The sequence below is a fragment of the Rhinoraja longicauda genome, chromosome 6 (genome assembly GCF_053455715.1).
Source record: "Rhinoraja longicauda isolate Sanriku21f chromosome 6, sRhiLon1.1, whole genome shotgun sequence".
Classification (NCBI taxonomy): domain Eukaryota; kingdom Metazoa; phylum Chordata; class Chondrichthyes; order Rajiformes; family Arhynchobatidae; genus Rhinoraja; species Rhinoraja longicauda.
The window spans coordinates 13315606-13339456 of NC_135958.1; the positions used below are offsets into that span (position 1 = coordinate 13315606).

The window sequence follows — 23851 nt, forward strand, 5'->3', positions numbered from 1 at the left end:
CAGGCAGCATCTCCCGAGATGCTGCCTGACCTGCTGAGTTACTCCAGCATTTTGTGAATAAATTTTCATTGTGCCATGGCTGTTTGGTCCATCGAGTCCATGCCAGTTCACAGTCCAGCCCCATTTCCCCACTTAGTGCGGCAATAGACAATAGGTGCAGGAGTAGGCTATTCGGCCCTTTGAGCCAGCACCGCCATTCAATGTGATCATGGCTGATCATTCTCAATCAGTACCCCGTTCCTGCCTTCTCCCCATACCCCCTGACTCCGCTATCCTTAAGAGCTCTATCTAGCTCTCTCTTGAATGCATCCACAGCCTTCTGAGGCAGAGAATTCCACAGATTCACAGCACTCTGGTGCAGCAGTAGAGTTGCTGCCTTACAGCGCCAGAGACCCGGGTTCAATCCCGACTGTGTGTGCTGTTTGTACGGAATGTGGGCACTCTCCCCGTAACTGTATGGGGCACCTGGGGGAAATGCTGCCTTGGCAAGGCCACCAGCATAATCAAGGACCAGTCTCAACCCGGTCATTCTCCTCTCCCCCATCAGGCAAGAGGTACCAAAGCCTCAAATAGAGGGATAGGGTCATACAGCACGGAAACAGGCCCTTTGGCCCAACTTGCCCATGTTGACCAAGATGATCCATCTACCCTAGTCCCACCTGCCTGGAGTTGGTAGATATATCCCTCTAAACCTGTCCTATCCTATGTACATGTCCAAATGTTTTTTAAATGTTTATTAAATGTCAAATATTAAAATGTTAAATACTAAAGAGTCCCCCAAAATACACAATTCTCAGTTTCCAGTGCATTCATGAGATTTTCCTCAGATTTTTCTCTTTCCTTTGTATTCAAGATATACAACTCAACTGTTGCGATGCTTTCACAGACCATATTCCCCATGACAGCCCGAACACATTGAGAAGGACAGCAGGTCTTTATTTTCCCTGAGATGGGAGTTTCTCTCGGTTATTTTGGTCCCGCGGTTTAACGAGCATTCCAGCTCTGTGACACGTGAAGTATGTGACAGTAAATGGTCACAACTCCAAGTCTCACAAATCAATTCCAAACAGACCAGCAGAGAGAGCAATCTGCTGCTTATTTCCAACCGGTGGCTTTCATAAGTTGAATGGGTGCGGAATGGAGCTAGATTGGGATTTCTTACATGCCCACTGCAGTTTCAGTTCAGTTTAGTTTATTGACACGTGTACCGAGGTACAGTGAAAAGCTTGTTGTTGCGTGCTATCCAGTCAAGATAGTCCAAGGGTGTTGCTGCTGGAGTGCTTTGGATATCAGGAGAAGTTACAGTCACACTGAGTTATTGATCAATAAAAAGAGTAAATATTTTTCGGCACTCATCTGAGGCATGGCGTAGACCTTCCGTGAGGGTGAAGGCTGATTACTTTGCACACCCTTCATCCATCCACTAGATGGGGCACCCCAGCCCAGGTGGCTCAGTCTATCACCCGAACTCAACAGGCATTCCAAAGATAGGCACAAAGTGCTGCCGTAACTCAGCGGGTCAGCCAGCATCCTTGGAGAAACAAGATGGGTGACGTTTTGGGTCATTTTGACCCTTTTTTGGATATTCCTCCTGTTCTGCACGGCCCAGCTGGGATTGGAAAATCAGCACTGCGATTCATATAACAACTTCTAATCCATTTCTCCTCATTATCCACCTCGACCATAACCTTAAAATGGCACTAAAACATGGCGTCTCTTGCATGTGGACTCAGTAGACTACAGTATGTCTGTACATTTGCTAATCGAGGATGGCAATACTCTACTGGACTGTTTGTAAGGAAAAAGGATTTCACATGCAACAATAAGAGCACCAATGGCCCACTTAACCATTCACCTCGACTTGCTCTGGAGGTATTGTGATTATGCATCTTGCAGGGACTGTGTTCATGCCTATTCTGAAAGAACTCACAGCAGACTTTTAACCACCTGAATTACAAATTGCAGCTTTATAAAATAAAATGTGATTTTTGTGAAATAATTCATTATTACCGCAAAAAAATACAATTGAGCAGAGGGTGGCACAGTGGCGCAGCGGGTAAAGGCGCTGCCTCATGGCGCCAGAGACCCGAGTTCAATTCTGATCTCGGTTTGCTGTCTGTGTGGAGTTTACACTTTCTTTGTGTGACCGTGTGGGTTTCCTCCCATGCCCTAAAGACACGTGGGTTTGTAGGTGGATTGGCCTCTGTACAATTGTCCCCGGTGTGTACGGAGTGGATGAAACAGTGGGGATAACAGAACTAGTGTGAACTGGTGATTGATGGTCAGTGTGGTCTTGGTGGGCTGAAGGGCCTGTTTCCGTGCTGTATCTCTAAACTTTATGATCTTTATAGAGCTTACACTTAACTGCTCACTTGATACCAGGTGGGTCACCAACGCTGTTATATCGTGGTCAATGATAGGGTGGCACCATGGCACGGCGGTAGAGTTGCTGCCTTACAGTGCCAGAGACCCGGGTTTGTTCCTGACTACGGGTGCTGTCTGTATGGAGTTTGTATGTTCCCACCGCTCCCCCCGTGACCTCTGTGGGTTTTTTCCAGGATCTCCGGTTTACACCCACACTCCACGGACGTAGAGGTTTGTAGGTGAATTGGCTTAGTAAAATTGTAAATTGTCCCTGGTGTGTGTAGGATATTGTCAGAGTGTGGGGGTTGCTGGTCGGCACGGACTCTGTGGGCTGAAGGGTCTGTTTCCGCGCTGTATCTCTAAACTAAACAGACTGCAGGTCCGTGGCCTTTTGCAAGCAGAACGTCAGCTTGGGTGTTTCTGCTCATTGATGCGGTTTATCGAGTTGGACAGTGGGGCCTGGCGATTGGTGCACAGTGCTCAGCAGTCACAGCAGATGCTCAGCACAAAAGGTCTGAAATAGCCGCCAGCCAGTCGACGATTCCTTTCCTGGCCGCTGCAAAGTGCTTCAGCACAGGCAGGGTGCATCGCAGGTGGGTTGATGCTTGATCCACGGCCCTGTTTATTTAATGCAGGTGGAGTTGGGGCACTGCCGCAAGATGCAGTCAAACTCCATTAATCTGGCACGCTTGGGACCTCGGTGTCTCTGGACCTCAGACTAATCAGATTAATTACTCGATTAATGCCTCAACATACTTCTCATTCACTTTTTAAAAACAAACGTTACGCAGTAACGGGGCGGCACAGTGGCACAGTTGGTAGAGCAGCTGCCTCGGTGCCAGAGACCCAGGTTCCATCCCGACCTCAGATGCTGTCTGTGCGGAGTTTGCACGCTCTTTCTGTGGTTTTCCCCAGGTGCTCCGGTTTCCTCCCACACTCCAAAGACGTACAGGTTTGTAGGCTAATTGGCTTGGTATAATTGTAAATTGTCCCTAGTGGCCGTAGGGTAGTGTTAGTGGGCGGGGATCGCTGGTCAGCTCAGACTCGGTGGGCCGAAGGGCCTGGTTCCATGCTGTATCTCTGAACTAAACTAAACTAAAGCCAACGGCTGGAATTGCAGCCAGATATGGTCCTTTATCAGCTCATTCAAGGAACGGGCCACCGCACTTAATTTGTCTCTCCTTTTCGGTTCACTCGGTCTACACATTACTCTCAACGAGAGCAACATTCGCTCACTTCCACCAACCTGTTGCAATTAGCAACTTCAGACGCATCCAGCAAAGTGGCAATATTCCCTGTGATGCGGCAACTCTGCTGGATGGCAGTTGAATGCACCACGATGGATTGGCAGCAACCCACACAACCCTCTTTTGAAAAAGTCACCAGCTGGACATAATTGCCACTATTTGCACTAAACACAGCTTAATGACCTCGCTGCCTTCCTCCCGCTTTCTCCACTATCCCCTTCCACCACTATCATTAAGCCTTATCATTCAATTGAACCCAACAGCTGGTCTCCATTATCCCACTTCAGGGCTTCAACTCAGTCCTGCATGTACGGATGTCGGAGGCACAGCAGTGCATCGGTGGAGTTGCTGCCTTCCAGCACCAGGGACCCGGTCTCGATCCTGACCACGGGTGCTGCCTGTATGAAGTTTGTACGTTCTCCCCGTGACCACATGTGTGCGTAGGATATTGTTAATGTACGGGGATCGCTTTTCAGCGCGGATTCGATGGGCCGAATGGCCTCTTTGTGCGTTGTATCTCTAAACTAAACATGAGTGTGGTGTACAGATACGTGCCATGAACCCACCAGACTTAACGAGCAGCATTGCTGCCTGGAGCCCACACTGCATGAGACAGCTTGCAACAGTTACAGACACAATGCAGCATGAACAATATAACCACGTGGATGTAGAAGCTAGGAACTGCAGATGCTGGTTTACAAAAAAGGACACAGAGTGCTGGAGTAACTCAGCAGGTCAGGCAGCATCTCTGGAGAACATGGACAGGTAACGTCTTGGGTCGGGACCCTTCTTCGGACTGATTGTGGGTGGGGGGGGAGGGGAAGAAAGCTGGGAGAGAGGAGAGGCAGGACAAAGGTAATAGGTGAACACAGGTGAGGCACAGACAGATGGTGGAACAAAACCAGAGATTAACACAGGAGCGGCACGGTGGTGCAGCGGTAGATTTGCTGCATTACAGCGCCAGAGATCCGGGTTCAATCCTGACCACGGGTGGTATCTGTACGGAGTGTATATATCCTCTCCGTGACCGCATGGGTTTTCATCGGGTGCTCCGATTTCCTCCCACACTCTAAAGACGTACAGGTTTGTTGGTTAATTTGGCTTTGGTACAAATTGTAAATTGTCCCTAGTGTATAGGATAGTGCTAGTGTACGAGGGTCGCTGGTCAGCATGGACCCGGTGGGCTGAAGGGCCTGTTTCCGCACTGTATCCCTAATTTAAACTAAACAGAAGGTGTGAAACACAATTAAAGATGTTGCAATTTGTGAAACTGGAGGAAGGAATGTAGAGGGAAAGAAAATGTGTGTGTGTGGCGTGGTGAGGGGTGGTGGTGTGGGGGGGGGGGGGGGGGAGGTGGGGTTGGTGGAGAAATGGGAGGGGAGGTTGTTAGAGGTTATCCAAAATTGGAGAATTCAATGTTCGTAACCATGAGGTCGCTGAAGAGGGGCCTTGACCTTGAACGTCACCCATTCCTTTTATCCAGAGATGCTGCCTGTCCTGCTGATTTACTCCGGCATTTTGTGCCTATCTTCAGTGTAAACCAGCATCATCATCATCATCATATATATACAGCCGGAAACAGGCCTTTTCGGCCCACCAAGTTCGTGCCGCCCAGCGATCCCCGTACATTAACACTATCCTACACCCACTAGGGACAATTTTTACATTTACCCAGCCAATTAACCTACATACCTGTACGTCTTTGCATCTGCAGTTCCTTCTTACACATGAACCTCTGTTGTATCATTTGAGGTCAGACCTTTGCACAATGTATCTTGCAGGCGTAACACTTGATTTGAGGGAGCAAGCAGTAATGTAAGCTTTAAAATAAACCAGCCCTGTGAACAATCATTTTAGAAAAAAAAGGGCAGAGATCAGGAGTACAGCACAATGTCCAGGCTCAGTGATCATTAACCCAGAGCGCTGTTTGGGTGCTGCTGTGATTAAACTGATCAATGTGATGTAGGATTACGTGAGAATGGGTGCAGAGTGTGTAGTACTTACTGCCTGCAGTCAGCGGACATGTGCTGTGGGACCGTGTAGCGGCAGTCCATGATCATGGTGAGTGTCTCGCTATCGTTCACCTCGTGGAAAGGGGGGCATCCACACACCAACATGTACAGGATCACTCCCAGACTCCAGATATCTAGAACCAGAGGCACACACAGTCACTATCCAACTTGTTAATAATGGTGCACATTTCCAGAATCAAATCAGCAGATATTTTGACTTTATAAAATGAATCATTGGTTAATATACATATTCTTGCATCCTAAGTTGCGAAGCAATGTTCTTTGGCAATATTATCCTCACCTGCATCAATCTATTACCTGTGTGGGAAGGAACTGCAGATGCTGGTTTACACCAAAGATAGACACAAAGTGTTGAAATAACTGAGCGGGTCAGTCAACATCTCTGAGAAAAAGAATGGGTGACGTTTTCGGTTGGAATCTTGTTTCAGACTAACAATTTGAAGAGCTAATCCTTCAGTCTGAAGAAGGGTTCTGATTTGAAACATCACCCATCCTTTTTCTCCAGAGATGCTGCCTGACCAGTTGAGCTACTCCAACATTTTGTGTATATCTTCAACCTGTTACCTGCCAGCCTTTGACCTGCTTTTCCTCTCTTCCACCTTCCTCCCTACCCCCCCCTACAATCAGTCTGAAGAACAGTCCTAACCCAAAATGTCACCTATCCATGTTCGCTAGAGATGCTGCCTAGCCTGCTGAGTTACTCCAATACTTTGTGTCTTTCTTTGTAAACCAGCATCTGCAGTTCCTTGAGTTCACATACTCTCCTGCCACTTGGCCTGTACATTAAACTTTACAGATTATCAATGTAGCAGTGGTTACCGCGTTCAGAGGAGGTACGAGAATCCAGAAAAGATGGACGGTGAATGCAGGGCCTTCTAGTCTGCTCCTGCATCACTGCAGGGAAATCTCACGTCCCTTAAACTCAGCGTTGATGCAGCTGACAGCCATCAGAACTGGCCAAAGTAAGCACTCTCTAACAGCACCATCAGGTGGGCATCCAGCCAGAACCAACTCCCGATGAGGTCTATACTCTGGAGCCTCGATATAATCTGCACTCAGAGCTTCCATGTCCAGCCCTCATGCTCCTCTGCTCCAGCTGACTGACAGTAGCCTTAGCCTTGGAGATTTCCCAGGGTGCTCATAGTCCACCAGAGGACTGGAAGCAAATAGTGCAAAACAGACACTGGGTGCCGATCCACCCACACACACACATATACATACACACAGGCATACACACACATATATATTTGGTTTTTCCACACATATATATATATATATATATATGTGTGTGTGGAAAAACCAAATATATATGTGTGTGTTTGCCTGTATATATATATATTATCATATTTCCCAAGATTTTTTTCCCCTCTCAGTCAAATGAAGGGTCTCGACCAGAAAGGTCACCTATTCCTTTTCTCCAGAACTGTTTGACTCCGTGTTACTCCAGCTTTTTGTGTCTATATATCATATACAGTGTGTGTGCGCGTGTGTGTGTGCGCGCGCACGTGCGTGTGCGTTTGTCTGGCCCTGTGTATTCCTTCAGTGATGTCACTGGGGCACAACTTGCAGACACCAGATCCATCCATAGAGTCGTGCAGCACTGACTCAGACCCATTGGTCCGACTTGTCCGTGCCAACCAAGAGGCACACCTACATTGATGCCATTTTCCAGCATTTGGCCCATAGCTCTCCCATCTACCACATTGGCGACCATTGAACAATCTGTAATCGGACACTGCTTCAAGGAAGTGAATGCTTGGGATGGTGGACAGAAGGCTCGTCAAGAAAGTAGGAAGGAACTGCAGATACTGGTTCACACTGAAGATAGACACAAAATGCTGGAGTAACTCAACGGGTCAGGCTGCATCTCTGGAGAGAAGGAATGGGTGATGTTTCGGGTCAAGACCCTTCTTCCGACTGAGAGCTCTCACCCATTCCTTCTCTCCAGCCAGGCTCATCAAGAGGGCTACTTAGTTCTGAAAGATACTAATCCTCGAGAGTGCTGTTGGCAGCGCACTCACCCAGACAAGTAGGGATGATGCTGGTGCATTCCTGACGGTGCCTTGTAGATGGTGGAAAGCTCTTGGGGCATTCAGAGGAGAGGTACTTGCCTCCAGATAGCCAGATAATTTTGTTCTGGGAGAAACAGTGTTTATGTAGGCAGTCCAGTTTCTGTTATTTTTTTTAAAAATCCACATGTCCCAGCATAATATATAATAATCTAATTCAGGAAATGAACCCTGCTGCTGAGGCCTAGCACTGCCTTGTTGCTAAGCAACGCCTAGTGACTTCCTTTGCTGAACATCCTGTCTATTGTTGATGCCGTGACAAGAAAGAATATTGTGGAGCCAGATAACAAGCAATAAACCCAGTGACAGATAGTACACACGGACGCGTGCACTCACGGACACACGTGCATACACACACACAAACGCACACACACGCACGCACATGCACACGCACACACACACGCACACACATACAAACAGACGCATGCACACACGGACGCACGTGCACACACGGGCGCGTGCACACACGGACGCATGTGCACACACACACAGACGCACACGCACGCACACGCACACGCACACACATACACACACACAGACGCATGCACACACGGATGCACGTGCACACACACACACAGACGCGCGCACACACACACACACACACACACACACACACACACAGACGCGCGCACACACACACACACACACACAGACGCGCACACGCACACACACACACACACACAATTAGCTGCATAAGCAAGAAGTTAAATGCTACGATTATACCTATCTTGAATTACGTTACAAAGCCAAACCTCTCCTTAGGGTTTCGTGTTTGATATGTTATACGTCATAACCAGAAGTCCATCTGACTCCAAGATTTAGTTTAGTTTATTTTAGTTTAAAGATACAGCACAGAAACAGGTCCTTCGGCCCAACGAGTCCGCGACGACCAGCGATCCCCGCAAACTAACACTATCTACACACTGGGGACAATTTACAATTTTACCAAAGTCAATCAGCCTACAAACCTGTGCGTCTTTGAAGTGTGGGAGGAAACCGGGGCACCCGGAGAAAACCCACGTGATCATGAGGAGAATGGACAAACTCCAATGCAGACAGCACCCGTGGTCAGGATCGAACCAGGGTCTCTGGCGCTGTAAGGCAGCAACTCTACCGCTGGACCACTGTGCTGCCCCACTGTGTTCCCACTATTATTTCTGCAGACACAAAGTCAAAACTGGGACGGAAAAGACGTAATTGCCTGTGTTTGTCGAGGAATCCTCCTTAAACCAAGTGCAATCTTAAAATGAACTACTTATGCTTTCATGAAGTAAGACATAAATAAATATTTGTTTGAATGCTTAAAATGCCTCAAGTGTGTCAGATTCTGAAATGCCACAAGCTCGGAGGATCTTGCATAACCAGAGGGTCGGGAGATGTAATATGTAACCGGGCATCTCAACATACCAGCTCCCCAAATTAGCTCGTTTCTCTGGGAAGGTCACAGTCCACAAATGAACTGCCTCTCCCCTCTTCCAACTTTCTTCTCCTCCCACCCCCCCCCAACCCCCTCCCACAATCAGTCGGTAACCCAATCAATCAGGCCAGTCTTTGCACATCCCCAATCCTGGACTTTCCACATCACTTTGATTTTGGGTTTCATGTATCTTGTTGTGCTTTATTACTGTTGGCAGACCAATTTCCCAGCTGGGATAAATAAAGTTCCATTGTATGGTATGGTATGGTATGGTATGATATCGTAGAAGGGCCTCGACCTGAAATGTCATGTATCCAAGTTCTCCAGAGATACTGCCTGACCTGCCAAGTTACTCCAGCACATTGTGTCCTTTTGTGTATTAACCAGCATCCGCAGTTCCTTGTTTCTACAGCCTACTTTGTATAAACTCCTCCCGTAACTTAACCAGTTACTTCTCTAGTTAATCAATGGCATGCCACCTCCAAACCCAATAAACTAAATGTGATGAAAAGCCAGGCTGGTGGGGTGGAACGTGTTTGGTGTTCCAATGTGTACACTGTGAACCTTCGTTAGGATGGACCATAAAGGGAGGGGATGTTGTGGTTATTGTCAATTGTTCGCTGTGACCGAGCGAGTTAGGGATGAGCATTGTATACGTAGCAGAAACAAACAACTATAGTTGTTGGGCAACACACAAACAAAACACAAAGTGCTCGAGTGACTGAGCAGGTCAGGCAACATCTCTGGAGAACAAGGTCGAGAGCCTTCTACAGACCGATTTTGGGGGGGGGGGAGGGGGGGGCGTGAAGAAAAGAAAGTTGGAAGAGGGGAGAGGCAGGACAAAGTGGGGCTGATAATAGGTCAACGCAGGATTTAAAAAAATAAACAGATGGTTGGAACAAAGCCTCGAGATAAAAGCAGTAGGTGTGAGACAGGTTTTAAGTGTTACGAATTGCGAAGCTGGATGAAGGAAAGTGGAAGGTGGGGAGGGGAAGGGAGTGGGCCTGAATTTGCAGGAATTAAGAAAGGGGTCATTTGTTTGACATTTTCAGGATATGAAAAGAAACTGTTGGGTATTTATGCTGGTTGAGGAATTGAGAAATATGGCACTTGGTCTAAAACTTAGAACGAGGCAGTGCAGCGTTTGGAAATGCTTTTATTCATAAAAGATGATAGAAGTTTGGAATACCTCCACAATGGAAAAGTTATCAGGTATGGTGGGATTTGCCCAAGAGATGGGTACATGAAGGCAGTCACAGATTGCCCAATATCTCATTAAACAGCACCTTCAGAAAGGAGATGAGGAGGACTTTCTTTAGTCAGAGGTTGAGGCTTTACAGAACCATCAGTGCTGTACTGTACGTGTAGAGGGGACATGTTTCCACTAGAGGCCAGAGCCTCAGAATAAAAGGACGTACCTTTAGGAAGGAGGTGAGGCAGAATTTCTTTAGTCAGAGGGTGGTGAATCTGCGGAATTCATTGCCACAAGCAGGCTGTGGAGGCCAAGTCAATGGATATTTTTAGATTGACAGAATCTTGATTAGTAAGGGTGTTAGGTCTTTTGGGGAGAAGGTGGGAGAATGGGGTTGAGAGGGAAAGATGGATCAGTCTTGATTTAATGGCGGAGCAGATTTGATGGGCCAAATGGCCCAATTCAGCTCCTATAACTGATGGAAAAGGCTTGAGGTAAATTGCTGACTTCTTATTCCCATGTTCCATTTCCAGTCATTGAAAGTTCAACACAGCACGTTAAAAAAGCAGAACAAATGTGTCCTCTGATCTTTTGATGGCAATTGATTGCTTTCGTTTGAACTGCAAAATGGAGAGGAAAAAAGATCTGAGCTTTCACTTCGATGGTATTTTATGGGAGAACTGAAACTAGTGACCCTGCTGCAGATTAATTATTAAACACATATTAAATATTTAGATATTGTACAGTTATTTTCTGCTGTAATGACAGGATCGTTATTGATTTCTTGCACACCCGCTGCTGCCCGGGCTAAATTCTCCATGATTAATGTGGTATCGGTGGTGGTCTCGGAGATCAGATTTCCCACACTCGCTCTCCATTGCTCAGGCTGCTTTGCAAAGACATCATTATGGCGTCCCGGAGGACTGGTGCAAAAGAAAAACACACACACGGGTTCAGAAGGGCCCTCCAGCACTCTCCGACTAAACATGAAACTGGAGCCCTCCCGAGATACTTCGTGCAAGAGCCGCTCTTTCTCGCTAAGTGTACCACGTAGGTACGGTGGGGGGGGGGGGGGGGGGGGAAACCCCATTTCTTCCAAAACCAACAGTCTCTCAATCTCTGCTTGCCTTCTTCCCTGGGCTCGAGGGAAGGGTCAGATTACACTGGCTCGCCAGCTTTCAAAACAATCCCCCACTGCAGGCTCAGAAAACACCTCTGTGTGGGCATTCACCGCCACCTGTACCTCCCTGGCTTTCCCGTTCAGTGCTGCCTTAGCTGGAGTCATAGGTTCATAAGTTATAGGAGCAGAACTAGGCCATTCGGCCCATCAAGTCTACTCCGCCATTCAATCATGGCTGGTCTATCTTTCCCTCTCAACCCCATTCTCCTGCCTTCTCCCCATAACCCCCGATACCTTTACTGATCAAGAATCTGTCAATCTCCGCCTTAAAAATAGCCATCAACTTGGTCTCCACAGCTGTCCGTGGCAATGAATTCCTCAGATTCACCACCCTCTGACTAAATAAAGTCCTCCTCGTCCCTTTCTAAATGTATTTTTTCTTAAGTTCTGAAGCTATGTCCTCTGGTCCCACCTCCCACTTGTGGAAACATCTTCTCCACATTCACTCTCTCCAGGCTTTTCTCTCAGTTTCCTAGAGGTTCCCCCCTCATCCCTCTAAGCTCCAGCGATATCAGGCCCAGTGCTGTCAAATGTTAACCCATTCATTCCTGGGATCATTCTCACAAACCTCCTCTGGACCCTCTCCAATGCCAACACATCCTTCCTCAGAAATGGAGCCCAAAGCAGCTCACAATGCTCCAAGTGCGGTCTGACCAGTGCCTTATAAAGCCTCAGCATTACATCCCTGTTTAATATATGCTAGTTCTCTCAAAAATAAATGCTAGCATTATATTTGCCTTCCTTACTACCGAGTGGGAGTAGTAGGAAAGCAGTAGGAGTCAGCCCACAAGTCTGCTCAAGCCTGCCCTGGCATTCAATACGATCATGGCTGATCTGTCATGAGCCTCACCTTCTTTTCTGTACCTGTTCTCCATCGCCTTCCATTCCCCACCTTTCAAAAATGTATCCACCTCCTCTTTAACTACGCAGGCACATGTCCAGTGATCTCGTCTCCATAATCCTCATTGCACAAACCATGTATAATTGCACAACCCATAATCCATAACTAACTACTATAACAACATTTAAAAAGACATTTGGACAGATACATGGATAGGAAAGGTTTAGAGGAATATGAGCCAAACACAGGCAGGTGGGACTAGTGTAGATGGGACACGTTGGCCAGTGTGGGTAAGTTGGGCCGAAGGGCCTGTTTCCATGCTGTATGACTATGACTCTATAACTCTAACCCAATGGAGTGGATGATTCCAGAGATTCTCCAATCTTTCAGAGACTTTCCAATCTCCATACCCACTGAGTACGCCCTTTTAGGACCTTATGCCTTTTCAAAAGAATACCCCTCATTTTCCAAACTGCAAAGAATATAGATACAGTTTCTTTAACCATTCATGATAGGACAGCTCTGTGATCTCAGGCGTTAGCCTGGTGAATCTGTCCTGGAGTGTGTTCCATCTTTACCCCTCGCTCTCTTCCTGTAGAGTATTGCTCACTGAGCAATTTCTTGAAGGACATCCCTCCTCTTTCATGCTACCGACTTGAACAAAGGCAATGAAATGGCCCACAAGCCTGAAGTGACACTGACCAAGTAGCATACATGCCGGCAATTTCCTTCTGGTTAAGGCACTGAGGGTCTACGATCACAAGAGACACCAGGAACTGCAGGCACTGGAGCCTTGCACAGAACACACAGCAGTGCAGTGGTAGAGCTGCTGCCTTACAACCCCAGAGACCCGGGTTCAATCCCGACTACGCATGCCGTCTGTACGGAGTTTGTACGCTCTCCGTGATCGCATGAGTTTTTTTTCTAGGTGCTCCGGTTTCCTCCCATACTCCAAAGATGTACAGGTTTGTAGGTTAATTGGCTTCAGTAAAATTATAAATGTTCCCTAGTGTGTGGGATCCTGCTAGTGTAGGGCGTGATTGCCGGTCGGCGTGGACTCAGTGGGCTAAAGGGTCTGATTCTGTGCCGTATCTCTAAAGTCTAATAAAACACAAAGTGTTGGAGTAACTCAGCGGGTCAGGCAGCATCTCTGGAAGTCGCAGATAGGTGACGTCTCGGGTCGGGATTCTTCTTTGACCCTATCGATTATCTCCAGAGATGGTGCCTGGCCCGTTGAGTTACTCCAGCACTTTTCGTCTTCAATCTCAATCCTGGCTCCAGGAAGGTAAACAAAAATCTTCAAGAGTAAACAAATTATATAGTAATTAAATAGTGCAAGTGAAATCTGGGGGGCAACACTTCAATTATCCACCCAATGCTTTCCAATAAATTCCAGCAGCATTGCCTGCCGAGGAACATTGTTTCTAAAAATACAGACCGGTGGTGAAGTTGGAAGAAAGCCCTCAGAATCCTCTTTCACAAAACCTCCCAACTGCCAAAGCTCGCATCGACATAGTAACACTGCAACAGCAAGATCCGAATGGGAAACGTTTGCAGCAGTAAAATAGCAACTCAGGAGAGAGACTAAGCTTTTGGCAATTGGATTTAAACTCCACAGAGTGGAAGTGCATGCTCCAAACATGGCTCGTTTACTTAATAATATGAACATTATGTTGACGAGGTATTAAACAAAGTCTTTTAAACCCTTTCTGGAGTAAGTGCTTGGAGGTTAGCAGCCTTAGGATGCTGGGTGGATTCCCTATCGCTCACTAAACCTGGGCCGTACAAAGAGCTCCTCAGTCTTGTTCAGATGGGGGATTATCGGATTCAAGTCTGTGCTTGGCAGATTAGGTTAAAACATGGATCTGAGTCAGGTATGACATCCAGCATTCCGACAATCCATAGTCTGAATGATATTCCTCACAGTCATAGAATCGTGAACATCTGCAGTTCCTTGTGTCGACATGCCAGCTTTGGGACAAGTTGAAGTCCAAACCTCTTTATCTCACATACAAGTAAGAGCGTTAGAATTCATCTGTGGGATCAAACATTTGATAAGATCATTCATGGAGTCATTGAGTCATCCAGTGTGGAAACAGGCCCTTCGCCCAAACTTGCCCGCACCGTCCAACATGTCCCATCTACACTAGTCCCACTTGCCTGTGTTTGGCCCATATCCCTCTAAACTATCCATGTACCTGTCCAAGTGCATCTTAAACGTTGCAAAAGTCTCTGCCTCAACTACCTCCACCGGCAGCTCGTTCCATACACCCACCACCCTTTATAGAAACAAGCTCCTTCGGCCCATTGAGTCTATGCTGACCATCAATCACTTGTCTGTGGGATTCATTGCAACAGACGGCTGTGGAGGCCAAGTCATTGAGTATTTTTATGGCTGAGATTGGCAGTTTCCTGATTAGTACGGGTGTCAGGGGTTACGGGGAGAAGGCAGGAGAATGGAGTTGTGAGGGAAAGATAGATCAGCCATGATTGAATGGCAGAGTAGACTTGATGGGCCGAATGGTCTAATTTTGCTCCTATATATAATTTATGAACTATTGAACTTTCGCATCCTCTCCCTACACACTAGCGGCAATTTACACCGGCCAATTAACCTACAAACCCGCATGTCTTTTGGGATGTGGGAGGAAACCGGAGCACCCGGAGAAAACCCACGCGGTCGCAGGGAGAACGTATAACCCCCACACAGGCAGCAGCCGAGGTCAGGATCAAACCCTGGTCTCTGGCGCTGTGAGGCAGCAACTCTACCGCTGTGCCACCGTGCCACCCTCGACACCAGCTGAATTGTTTTAAAACATTATGTGACCTTTCCAACTGGATTGTTATTTGTTACATATGGAGGCGAGGATTTCTAAGCCTTGGATCGTCAAGTTAAGGGGCGAGGATGCCTATAAACTTGGAGTGGGTGACTTTGTTGCTCCTTTTGTGGGCCGGGAGTACCAGCTGTACCACCCAGAGTCTAGATGGGGCATGGAAAATCATCCTTCCTTTTTGTCGTCTGTGGGCATGTGTTTATAGCTCAAACGCATGGGCCACATTAAAAGTCAAACCTAAACTGCCAAGCAGGAACTGCAGTAGCTTCCTCTCCTGAACATGAGGGAGTGCTCTCCACTTTGAACTCAACACTTCATAATTTGGCTCTGTGCTGGGTCCATCTGTGAAAGTGTTTCCAATTCGTACACCTCCCCCTCAACCCCCCCCCCCCCCCCCCACCCACACCCCCACCCCCCCCCCCCACCCACCCAGCTAGGAAAGGTCAACGATCAAATAATCTGAAGTAATTTAAAAAAAAATACACTTTTCCTAACCTCATCTCAAAAGACAGACAAAACCCATCGCCTTAGTGTAACTGTATGAAAGGTACTGCAGATGCTGGCATATATTGAAGATAGACACAAAGTGCTGAAGTAAGTCAATGGGTCAGGCAGCAGCTCTGGAGAAAATTTGATGGGTGACGTTTCGGGTCGGGACCCTTCTTCAGACATTTTAAGAATACATACTCTGCAATAAAATTACCTTGTTGGTTTTAAAGAAGGTTTGAAATTTAAGAACAGCTCTAGACCATACTAGTTTGTTTCAATCAATGAAGGTTGTTGCTGCCAGCCTATCCCAACGGTTCAAAAGCAAATTCGACCCAAACATGCTGGTTCACAACTTAATCAACAGAGAACAAGTTGCCCATTCCATTCCATTTCATTGGCAATACAAACAGGGTTCTCTGTGTATTAATATAAAGGACACACATCAATTCATTTCTAGCCTCAAACTATACTGTGGCTATTAAAATGAAGTGAAAAGTAGGGATCACTCTCTCAAGTGTTTTATTGGATGGAAAAACATTCTCCACGATTACTCTAGAAAGGTCAAATGTTCTCCGCACAGCTACGCAACCCATTTTCCCAACGAGGCGATCGATACAACTAAAGCTCTTAAACACAACACAGAGCGCTGGGGAGATGGCGGGATATTTTGACCGAGATTAAAGACTTTGCATTTTAATCCGAACTGTTTAATAGGTGGTGAACCCTGCAACTCCCCGCCATACAACTTCCATCCTGCTTCCTGGCACCAGGACCTCCATGCCAAGACCTGCGTGTGTGCAAACTATCTACGCACAGACCCGCTTCGCTGGAATGAAACAGAGTTGCAATTAAATAAACATCTCAAAAGATTTGATTTCCATTCACTTCATCCAACCTCTGTCCCACTACGTAGAAACTAAAAGGCTGTCAAAATAGGAAACAGATGGCACAAACAGACACGGACGCACAAACATATAGAGACACACAGACATGTAACAGTGGCCATTGTGAAGGTATGTTAAGTTTTAGCTACGGAAAAGTACCGGGCAATAAGCTGGTCAGGTAATATTTGATGTAAATTTACTTTTATTTTCCATTCTCCGTGCACTTTCTTACCCTTTATTTCCTCTGGTTCTTTTTGTTTAGCCTAATCAGCCAGCTGAAGAAATTCATGGACACATTCCAAGACTCTGTTCCTTGGCACCAGTCCCTTTGCATTGCATTCCTCTCGACTGTGTAACAAATCTTCAGCAATTTCCTCACAGATTCATCTGTGCTGCACATTTTTGAGAGGTTAAAAATAAACTAATTTGGACAACACATTTTATGGGGAAAAAGAGTGCCCTTTTATAAAACCGCTCAAGGGCTTACGAATGGCACTTTGGGGAAAATGCTCCAAAGCAGGCTGTTGGGAGAGCACAAAGGATGTAAACATTATGTTTTGCCTTCTCCCCAATCATCTGGAATGCAGCTAAATGGCCAGATTGGTGGGATCATGAGCAAATGTCCTTCCAACTATGCTTCTGGGAGATGGGCTGTAAAATTGTAAATTGGCCCTGGTGTGTGCATGATTGCGTTAGAGTGCAGGGATCACTGATCGGCACAGACTTGGTGGGCCTATTTCCGCGCTAAACTAAACTAAACTAAAAGATGCAGCGTGAAAACAGGCCCTTCAGACCACCGAGCCCATGCCGACCATCGATCGCCCATTCACACTAGTTCTATGGTATCCCACTTTCGCATCCACACCGTACACACTAGGAGCAATGTACAGAGGCCAATTCACCGACAAACCTGCACATCTTTGAGATGTGGGAGGACACTGGAACATCCAGAGGAACCCCGCGCAGTCACAGGGAGAATGTGCAAACTCCAAATAAACAGCACCCGCGGTCAGATTCTCTGGCACTGTGAGGCTGTGGCTCTACCAACTGCGCCACTGTGCCGACCTTACATCAGTTACAGCCGTTTTCTAAATCCCCTTTCCCTTCTGAACACAACCAATTTTCAAGGGTCAGTTGCATTCAACTCTCTTGAGCACTCCAATGATCCAGGAAATTGAATACATATACTTTATCTTGATGAAATCTTTGGAAATCAAATCCATCCAGTATTTTCTGTCAAGGGAAATGGTGACCTGAAAACTAAACCTTCGTTCTTTACATGCGGGGGGAAAGAAAATCAGCGCATGTGAAGGTCTGTGAATCGAATGATAGAGTAATACAGCGTGGAAACAGGCCCTTCTGCCCAACTTGCTCACACTGACCTACATGACCCAGCTACACTAGTCCCACCTGCCCGTGTTTGCCCCATATACGTATATTCCTCTAAAATTGTTCTTTGCATGTACCTGTCTACCTGTGGCTCTATTCGATTAATGATGGTAGTACTGTGAACTCTGCAATGTTACACACTTGGAGTGGACCCCACCACTCTTGGAGACCAGGTGGCTGCAGAGATATTTCGAGATGAGGCAGTTTTGTCACGTGTTGATTTGCTATCACTCCACGCACAAAACGTCTATACGCATTCTGCGTGAGTTAGCTTCTGCGTGCTAGTGGTTCATATCTCGATGCTGCCATCACATGAAGACGATCCGTTTCAAATGGGTCAAACAGAGCGTTGTGGGAAGATGATTAAAGCAGCACACCCACCGGGACACAGAAAGCTGGAGTAACTCAACGGGTCGGGCAGCCTCTCTGGGGAAAAGGAATAGGCTGCATTTCAGGTCGAGACTCTTCTTCAGACCCGCTGTGTTACTCCAGACACTTTTCGTGTGTATCTTCGGTTTAGACCAGCATCTGCAGTTCCTTCCTACACATGATCCATTGAGATCTTGTTTGAAACTTCTGCCAGACAAGCCCAATTCCAATGAGTCCAAAGATAGACACAAAATGCTGGAATAACTCGGCCGGTCAGGCGGCATCTCTGGAGAAAAATAATTGGTGACGTTTCGGGTCGGGACCGTTCTTCTGACTGAAAGGGGGTGGGGGTGAAGAGCTGGAGGTCAGCAATGACCAGGGTCAATCAGGGCCGGCCATGAATGACCTCAGGCAGGGAAGGTGCTTGGTCAACCCATTCTTGGCCAGGGAAGGTGCGATCCCAAGAGAAACATTGTGGAGAATTGTTGAACTGGTAAAACCACTAGGGTGGAGGAAGGGGAGTCCTAATGAGTCCCGTTTCCATGAGGAGTAGCTAGTCCCTTCCTGTTTCTATGGAGTTTCTATGGAAACTCCTGCAGAAGTTTCTATCTCTGTAGTGAGGAGTAATCAGTTCAGATAATGGGCGAGCATGAGAAACAAACCTGGCGACATGCCCAGGGATAGCAGGATACCATCTCCATAGATTTACCAATTAGCTTCTCCAGTCAACTTTAAATAACACGGTGAAACAAAAGGAATGTAGTATTTATGGCCATTGCCTGCAGGATATATTTTTAATGAACCTTGGGGCCGATTTAATTTAGAAAGTTTGTCAAACGTTAACTTTTTAAAGTCTCGTAAGCTAGGGAGACTGCAGGTTGTGGTGAGGAAAGCTGCTAGGACCGAGTGCAAACTTTGTAGAACCAACAGTCTGCTGTACTGCACGTGTAGAGGGGATGTAGAGAGGATGTTTCCACTAGAGGCCAGAGCCTCAGAATAAAAGGACGTACCTATAGAAAGATGAGGAGGAATTTCTTTAGTCAGAGGGTGGTGAATCTGTGGAATTCATTGCCACAGACGGCGGTGGAGGACAAGTCAATGGATATTTTTAAGGCGGAGATTGATAGATTCTTGATTAGTGCGGGTGTCAGGGGTTACGGGGAGAAGGCAGGAGAATGGGGTTGAGAGGGAAAGATAGATCAACCATGATTGAATGGCGGAGTAGACTTGATGTGCCGAATGGCCTAATTCTGCTCCTATCACTTATGTGTCTAGACAGGGAAGAGATACAGAAATGAATCTCACCTTTATGAACCAACTAGCATCACATTGCAGTGGCAGTGAAATGAAAACCCACAATCTGAACTCTCAAACTTCTGCCTGATAATCTTCCTGATTAAGGTCCAACACCTTAGTGTGGCAGGGTGGCATAGCAGTGGAGTTGCTGCCTTACAGCACCAGAGACCCGGGTTCGATCTTGACCACGGGCGCTGTCGGTACAGAGTTTGTACGTTCTCCCCATGATGTTTGGTTCCCTCCCACACTCCAAAGAAGTACAGGTTTGTAGGTTAATTGGCTTTGTATAATTGTAAATTGTCCCTCGTGTGTGTAGGATAGTGTTAGTCCACGGGGATCGCTGGTCGGCACGGGTTCAGTGGGCCGAAGGGCCTGTATTCTCGTGGTGTCTCTAAACAAACTAAACCTGCGATACGCAATAACTTTGATGGATGTACATACAGTGTATAACTCTGTTTAAAAGGAGATACAGTATAGAAACAGCCCCTATGGCCCAGAGAGCCCACACCTTCGATCAATCACCCATTCACACCAGTTCCATGTTATGCCACTTTCCCATCCACTCCTTACACACCAGGGACAACTTTCAGAGAGGCCAATCAACCCAGAAACGTGCACATCTTTAGGTTGTGGGAGGAAACCGGAGGACCTGGAGGAAGCCCACGTGGTCACAGGAAGAACATGGGAAACTCCATACAGACAACACCCGAGGTTAGGATCGAACCTGGGTCTCTGGCGCTGTGAGGCAGCAGCTCGACCAAACGTGCCACTGTGCTGCCCTATTGGATCCACCAGCAACATCACAATGCACAAGAATAATGACATTTCTACAGGTCAGTGGAATAGTTAGCTTGTTATAGAGAGTTGTGTAACAGATAATTGTATAACATCATTATTATACTAGGGTACATAAATAATGGCGACGTTACCATGGACCAATGGTACATTCACATCGCATCTAACCCTAACACTACATAGTAACGCTTCCAAAGTCGTAGCAGATCGCCAAATTTTTCTTTTACCCGACAATGACCACGACAATGCCGAGTCAGGTCGAGATTACAGCGTCTTCTGACACATCGCGAAAATTCCCACGCTGTCAATGCTTCTCCGGCGTCCTAATGTTAGCTGAAATCACTGACGAGTCGGTAAGTACTTGAGAGTTTTGAACTATAACACCTTGTATGGTTTACTTAAAAACCAAGCTTCACTGTAACAACGAATAAACAGGATTTAATTCCACTTTACTAATAGCTGTATTCAAAAAAATAATTTTAAAAGTGGTTAAGTGGATTTTTGTGAAAAGTGTGTGGGCATTCTTTGAAAATGTAAGGGAGATGCATATCTGCTTTCTGGGTTGCATATCTGGGTTGGGAGCCCACTTTAAATGTAATGGCTGAGGCCAAAAACATCGCGAAAACTCCCACGCTTACCTGACCGTCAAACTGTCGCCTCCAATCTACCTGTCAAATGTCCTGACGGTAAATAAACTGGTTAAACACAAGCATTTTATGGTATGTTGAAATGACTTTACTTATTTTAATATTATGTGCTTCTAAATGCTTCTAAGAGAACCTATCAAACCTGGGGACAACAGGCGATAGTGCTAGTGTACGGAGATCGCTGGTCGGCGCAGACCAGGTGGGCCGAAGGGCCTGTTTCTGCGCTGTATCGCTAAACTAAAGAGAAGTGTCTAAGGACTAATGACTGCACAAATTACTCCTCGTATGCACCACAACATACATCCTTCCACCAGCTCTATTTTCATTTTATCTCCTAATGATAATTACTTCCAACTCAACAGGGGGGTCAAAGGCCTTTGACTGATTGCTGCCAATGCCATCTGGTGAAATGATAAGCAGACATCACAAGAGAAACTATCAGCGTTAAGTTAAATTCTTCACATTTCCGGCTGCCTGTGGTTGCACACGCTCTGAATGGTCGTGTCAACACTTGGAAGCTCATTGACTTGGGCACAGAGTCATACACAGCGGCCGCCAGTCCGCTCCTGAATTCCTTTGCCATTCGAGGGAGAGGGCCGCTTGCTCACCAAAATCCCACTCACTTCCACCGCCTCGTTTTCCGGCTTGCCGGCGGCCAAGTTATGGTTAAGATTGCTTTTTTCTTTGAGCCAACTACATCCTATTGCAAGAGTAAGTATGTTCCTCCTGGGAGACCATTTCCTAGGAATCCTGAGCAATGATCCACCAACTCATTCTAGAATAATCTTTTGGCCCCATTGATTGCAAATCCGGCCAGATCTTAAAAAGCAAAGGCATTTCTGGTACTTTAGTTTAAAGATACAGCTTGGAAACGGTACTTTAGTTTAAAGATACAGCTTGGAAACGGTACTTTAGTTTAAAGATACAGCTTGGAAACGGGCCCTTCAGCCCACCGAGACCATGCGAGCCGACCTTCGATCACCCGCTCACACTAGTTCGGCGTTATCCCACTTCCCTCACACTCTACACACTAGGGGGCAGTTTACAGAGAGCCAATTAACCCACAAACCCGCACGCCTTTGGGATGTGGGAGGAAACCAGGGCACCCACAGGAAACCCCCGTGGTCACAGGGAGGACTCACGTCGTCGACCCTGTCAACTGACCTCGGTCAGGCGATCGACAACAAACAGAGACAGCAGAAGCAGAAGCAGAAATAGCAGAAATAACAACGAACAAACAACAACAGCCCAAATGCAACCCCAGTCGCAGCAGCTTGGCGCCAACCCGGAGCATGCGCCCTTCTTAGGGCGGGCACCTACGGATGTCGAACTGGATGGCATCACCCTGCTGCAGCTGAATGCGGAAGGCCTCACCAAGGCAAAGACCACCATCATTGAACATCTGCCACAGGCCCACAGAGTCACTGCAATCCTGCTCCAAGAGACTCACAAAAGTGACAGGTCCCACCTGAAGATCCCTGGTTATACCCTGGCCGCCTACACTGAGAGCCACACCCATGGGATTGCCACTTTTGTCTACAGTGCCTGGAGGGCGTTACATTACTTCTGCTGCCTCAAACGCAAGAAGAAGACAGGGAGAACATGCAAACTCCACACAGACAGCATCCGAGGTCGGGTTCGAACCCGGGTATTCTGGTGCTGCGAGACAGCAGCTCTACCTGCTGCGCCACTACGCCACTCGTTTTTTGAACTGAGGAACGAGGGGTGGGTGGTGGCCTACCGATAGTTGGATTGCTTGAAAGATTCCGCATGGAAGAATAGAACACATTGTAAAACTGTGAACATAAAGAATAATTTCACACAGCAGCTGTTGATTTAAGCTGGTGAGGAACACAGGGTTTTCTTTCCTACGTGCATCATGAGTTTGTTTTATGTGGTTGCTTTGTCTATTACTGTGAACAAGCAAATCTAACTTTTTTCGTGGTGAGAAACCAAAAGACCTAATGGTTCAGAAAAGATCGGATTGAGAAGAGGGTGGCACGGTGGCGCAGCGGTAGAGTTGCTGCCTTATAGCGCTTGCAAAGCCAGAGACCCAGGGTCGATCCCGACTACGGGTGCTGTCTGTACGGAGTTTGTACGTTCTCCCCGTGACTGCGTGGGTTTTCTCCGAGATCCTAGGTTTCCTCCCACACTCCAAAGACGTACAGGTTTGTAGGTTAATTGGCTTGGTATAAGTGTAAAGTGTCCCGAGAGTGTGTAGGATGGGGTTAGTGTACGGGAATCACTGGTCGGTGCGGACTCAGTGGGCCGAATGGCCTGTTTCCACGCTGCATCCCCAAACTAAACTAAAGTGACAGTTTCTGACAATTTTGGATTCCATTCATTTAGGATAGTTCACATTTTCTGTTTAAATTTAAGAAAAAGTGAAGCAAATATCCCAATGATTAATATTCACCATTATTGTAAACGGGACTAGGTTGGCAGGAGGCACACTGGAGCCGTGGCCCTGCAGCCCGAGAGTATAGATTGGTGAGATGAGACTTACACCTCTCTATTTAGCTTACAGCATGGAAACAAGCCCTTCAGCCCACCGATCCTGCACCAAGCACCAATCACCTATACACCAGTTCCATCTGCACTCTCGGGACAATTTACAGAAGCCGATTAGCCTTCAAACCCGCACGTATTTGGATTGTGGGAGGAAACCGGAGCATCTGAAGAAAACCCATGCGATCACAGGGAGAATGGGCAAACTCCACACAGACAGCATCCTTAGTCAGGATTGAACGCAGGCTCTACCCAGATGCTGCCCGACCCACTGCGATCCTCCAGCATTTTGTCGTT

At 47.0% G+C, this 23851-nt stretch overlaps 1 protein-coding gene across 1 annotated transcript in view; it reads right to left on the reverse strand.

Annotated features, from left to right (window-relative positions):
* Positions 1-23851, reverse strand: part of snrkb (SNF related kinase b) — a 125649-nt gene that overhangs the window by 25578 nt on the left and 76220 nt on the right. The window contains exon 3 of the mRNA XM_078400484.1: positions 5616-5757. Within this exon, the coding sequence (XP_078256610.1) occupies positions 5616-5757 (142 nt within the window). The remainder of the gene's footprint in view (positions 1-5615; positions 5758-23851) is intronic.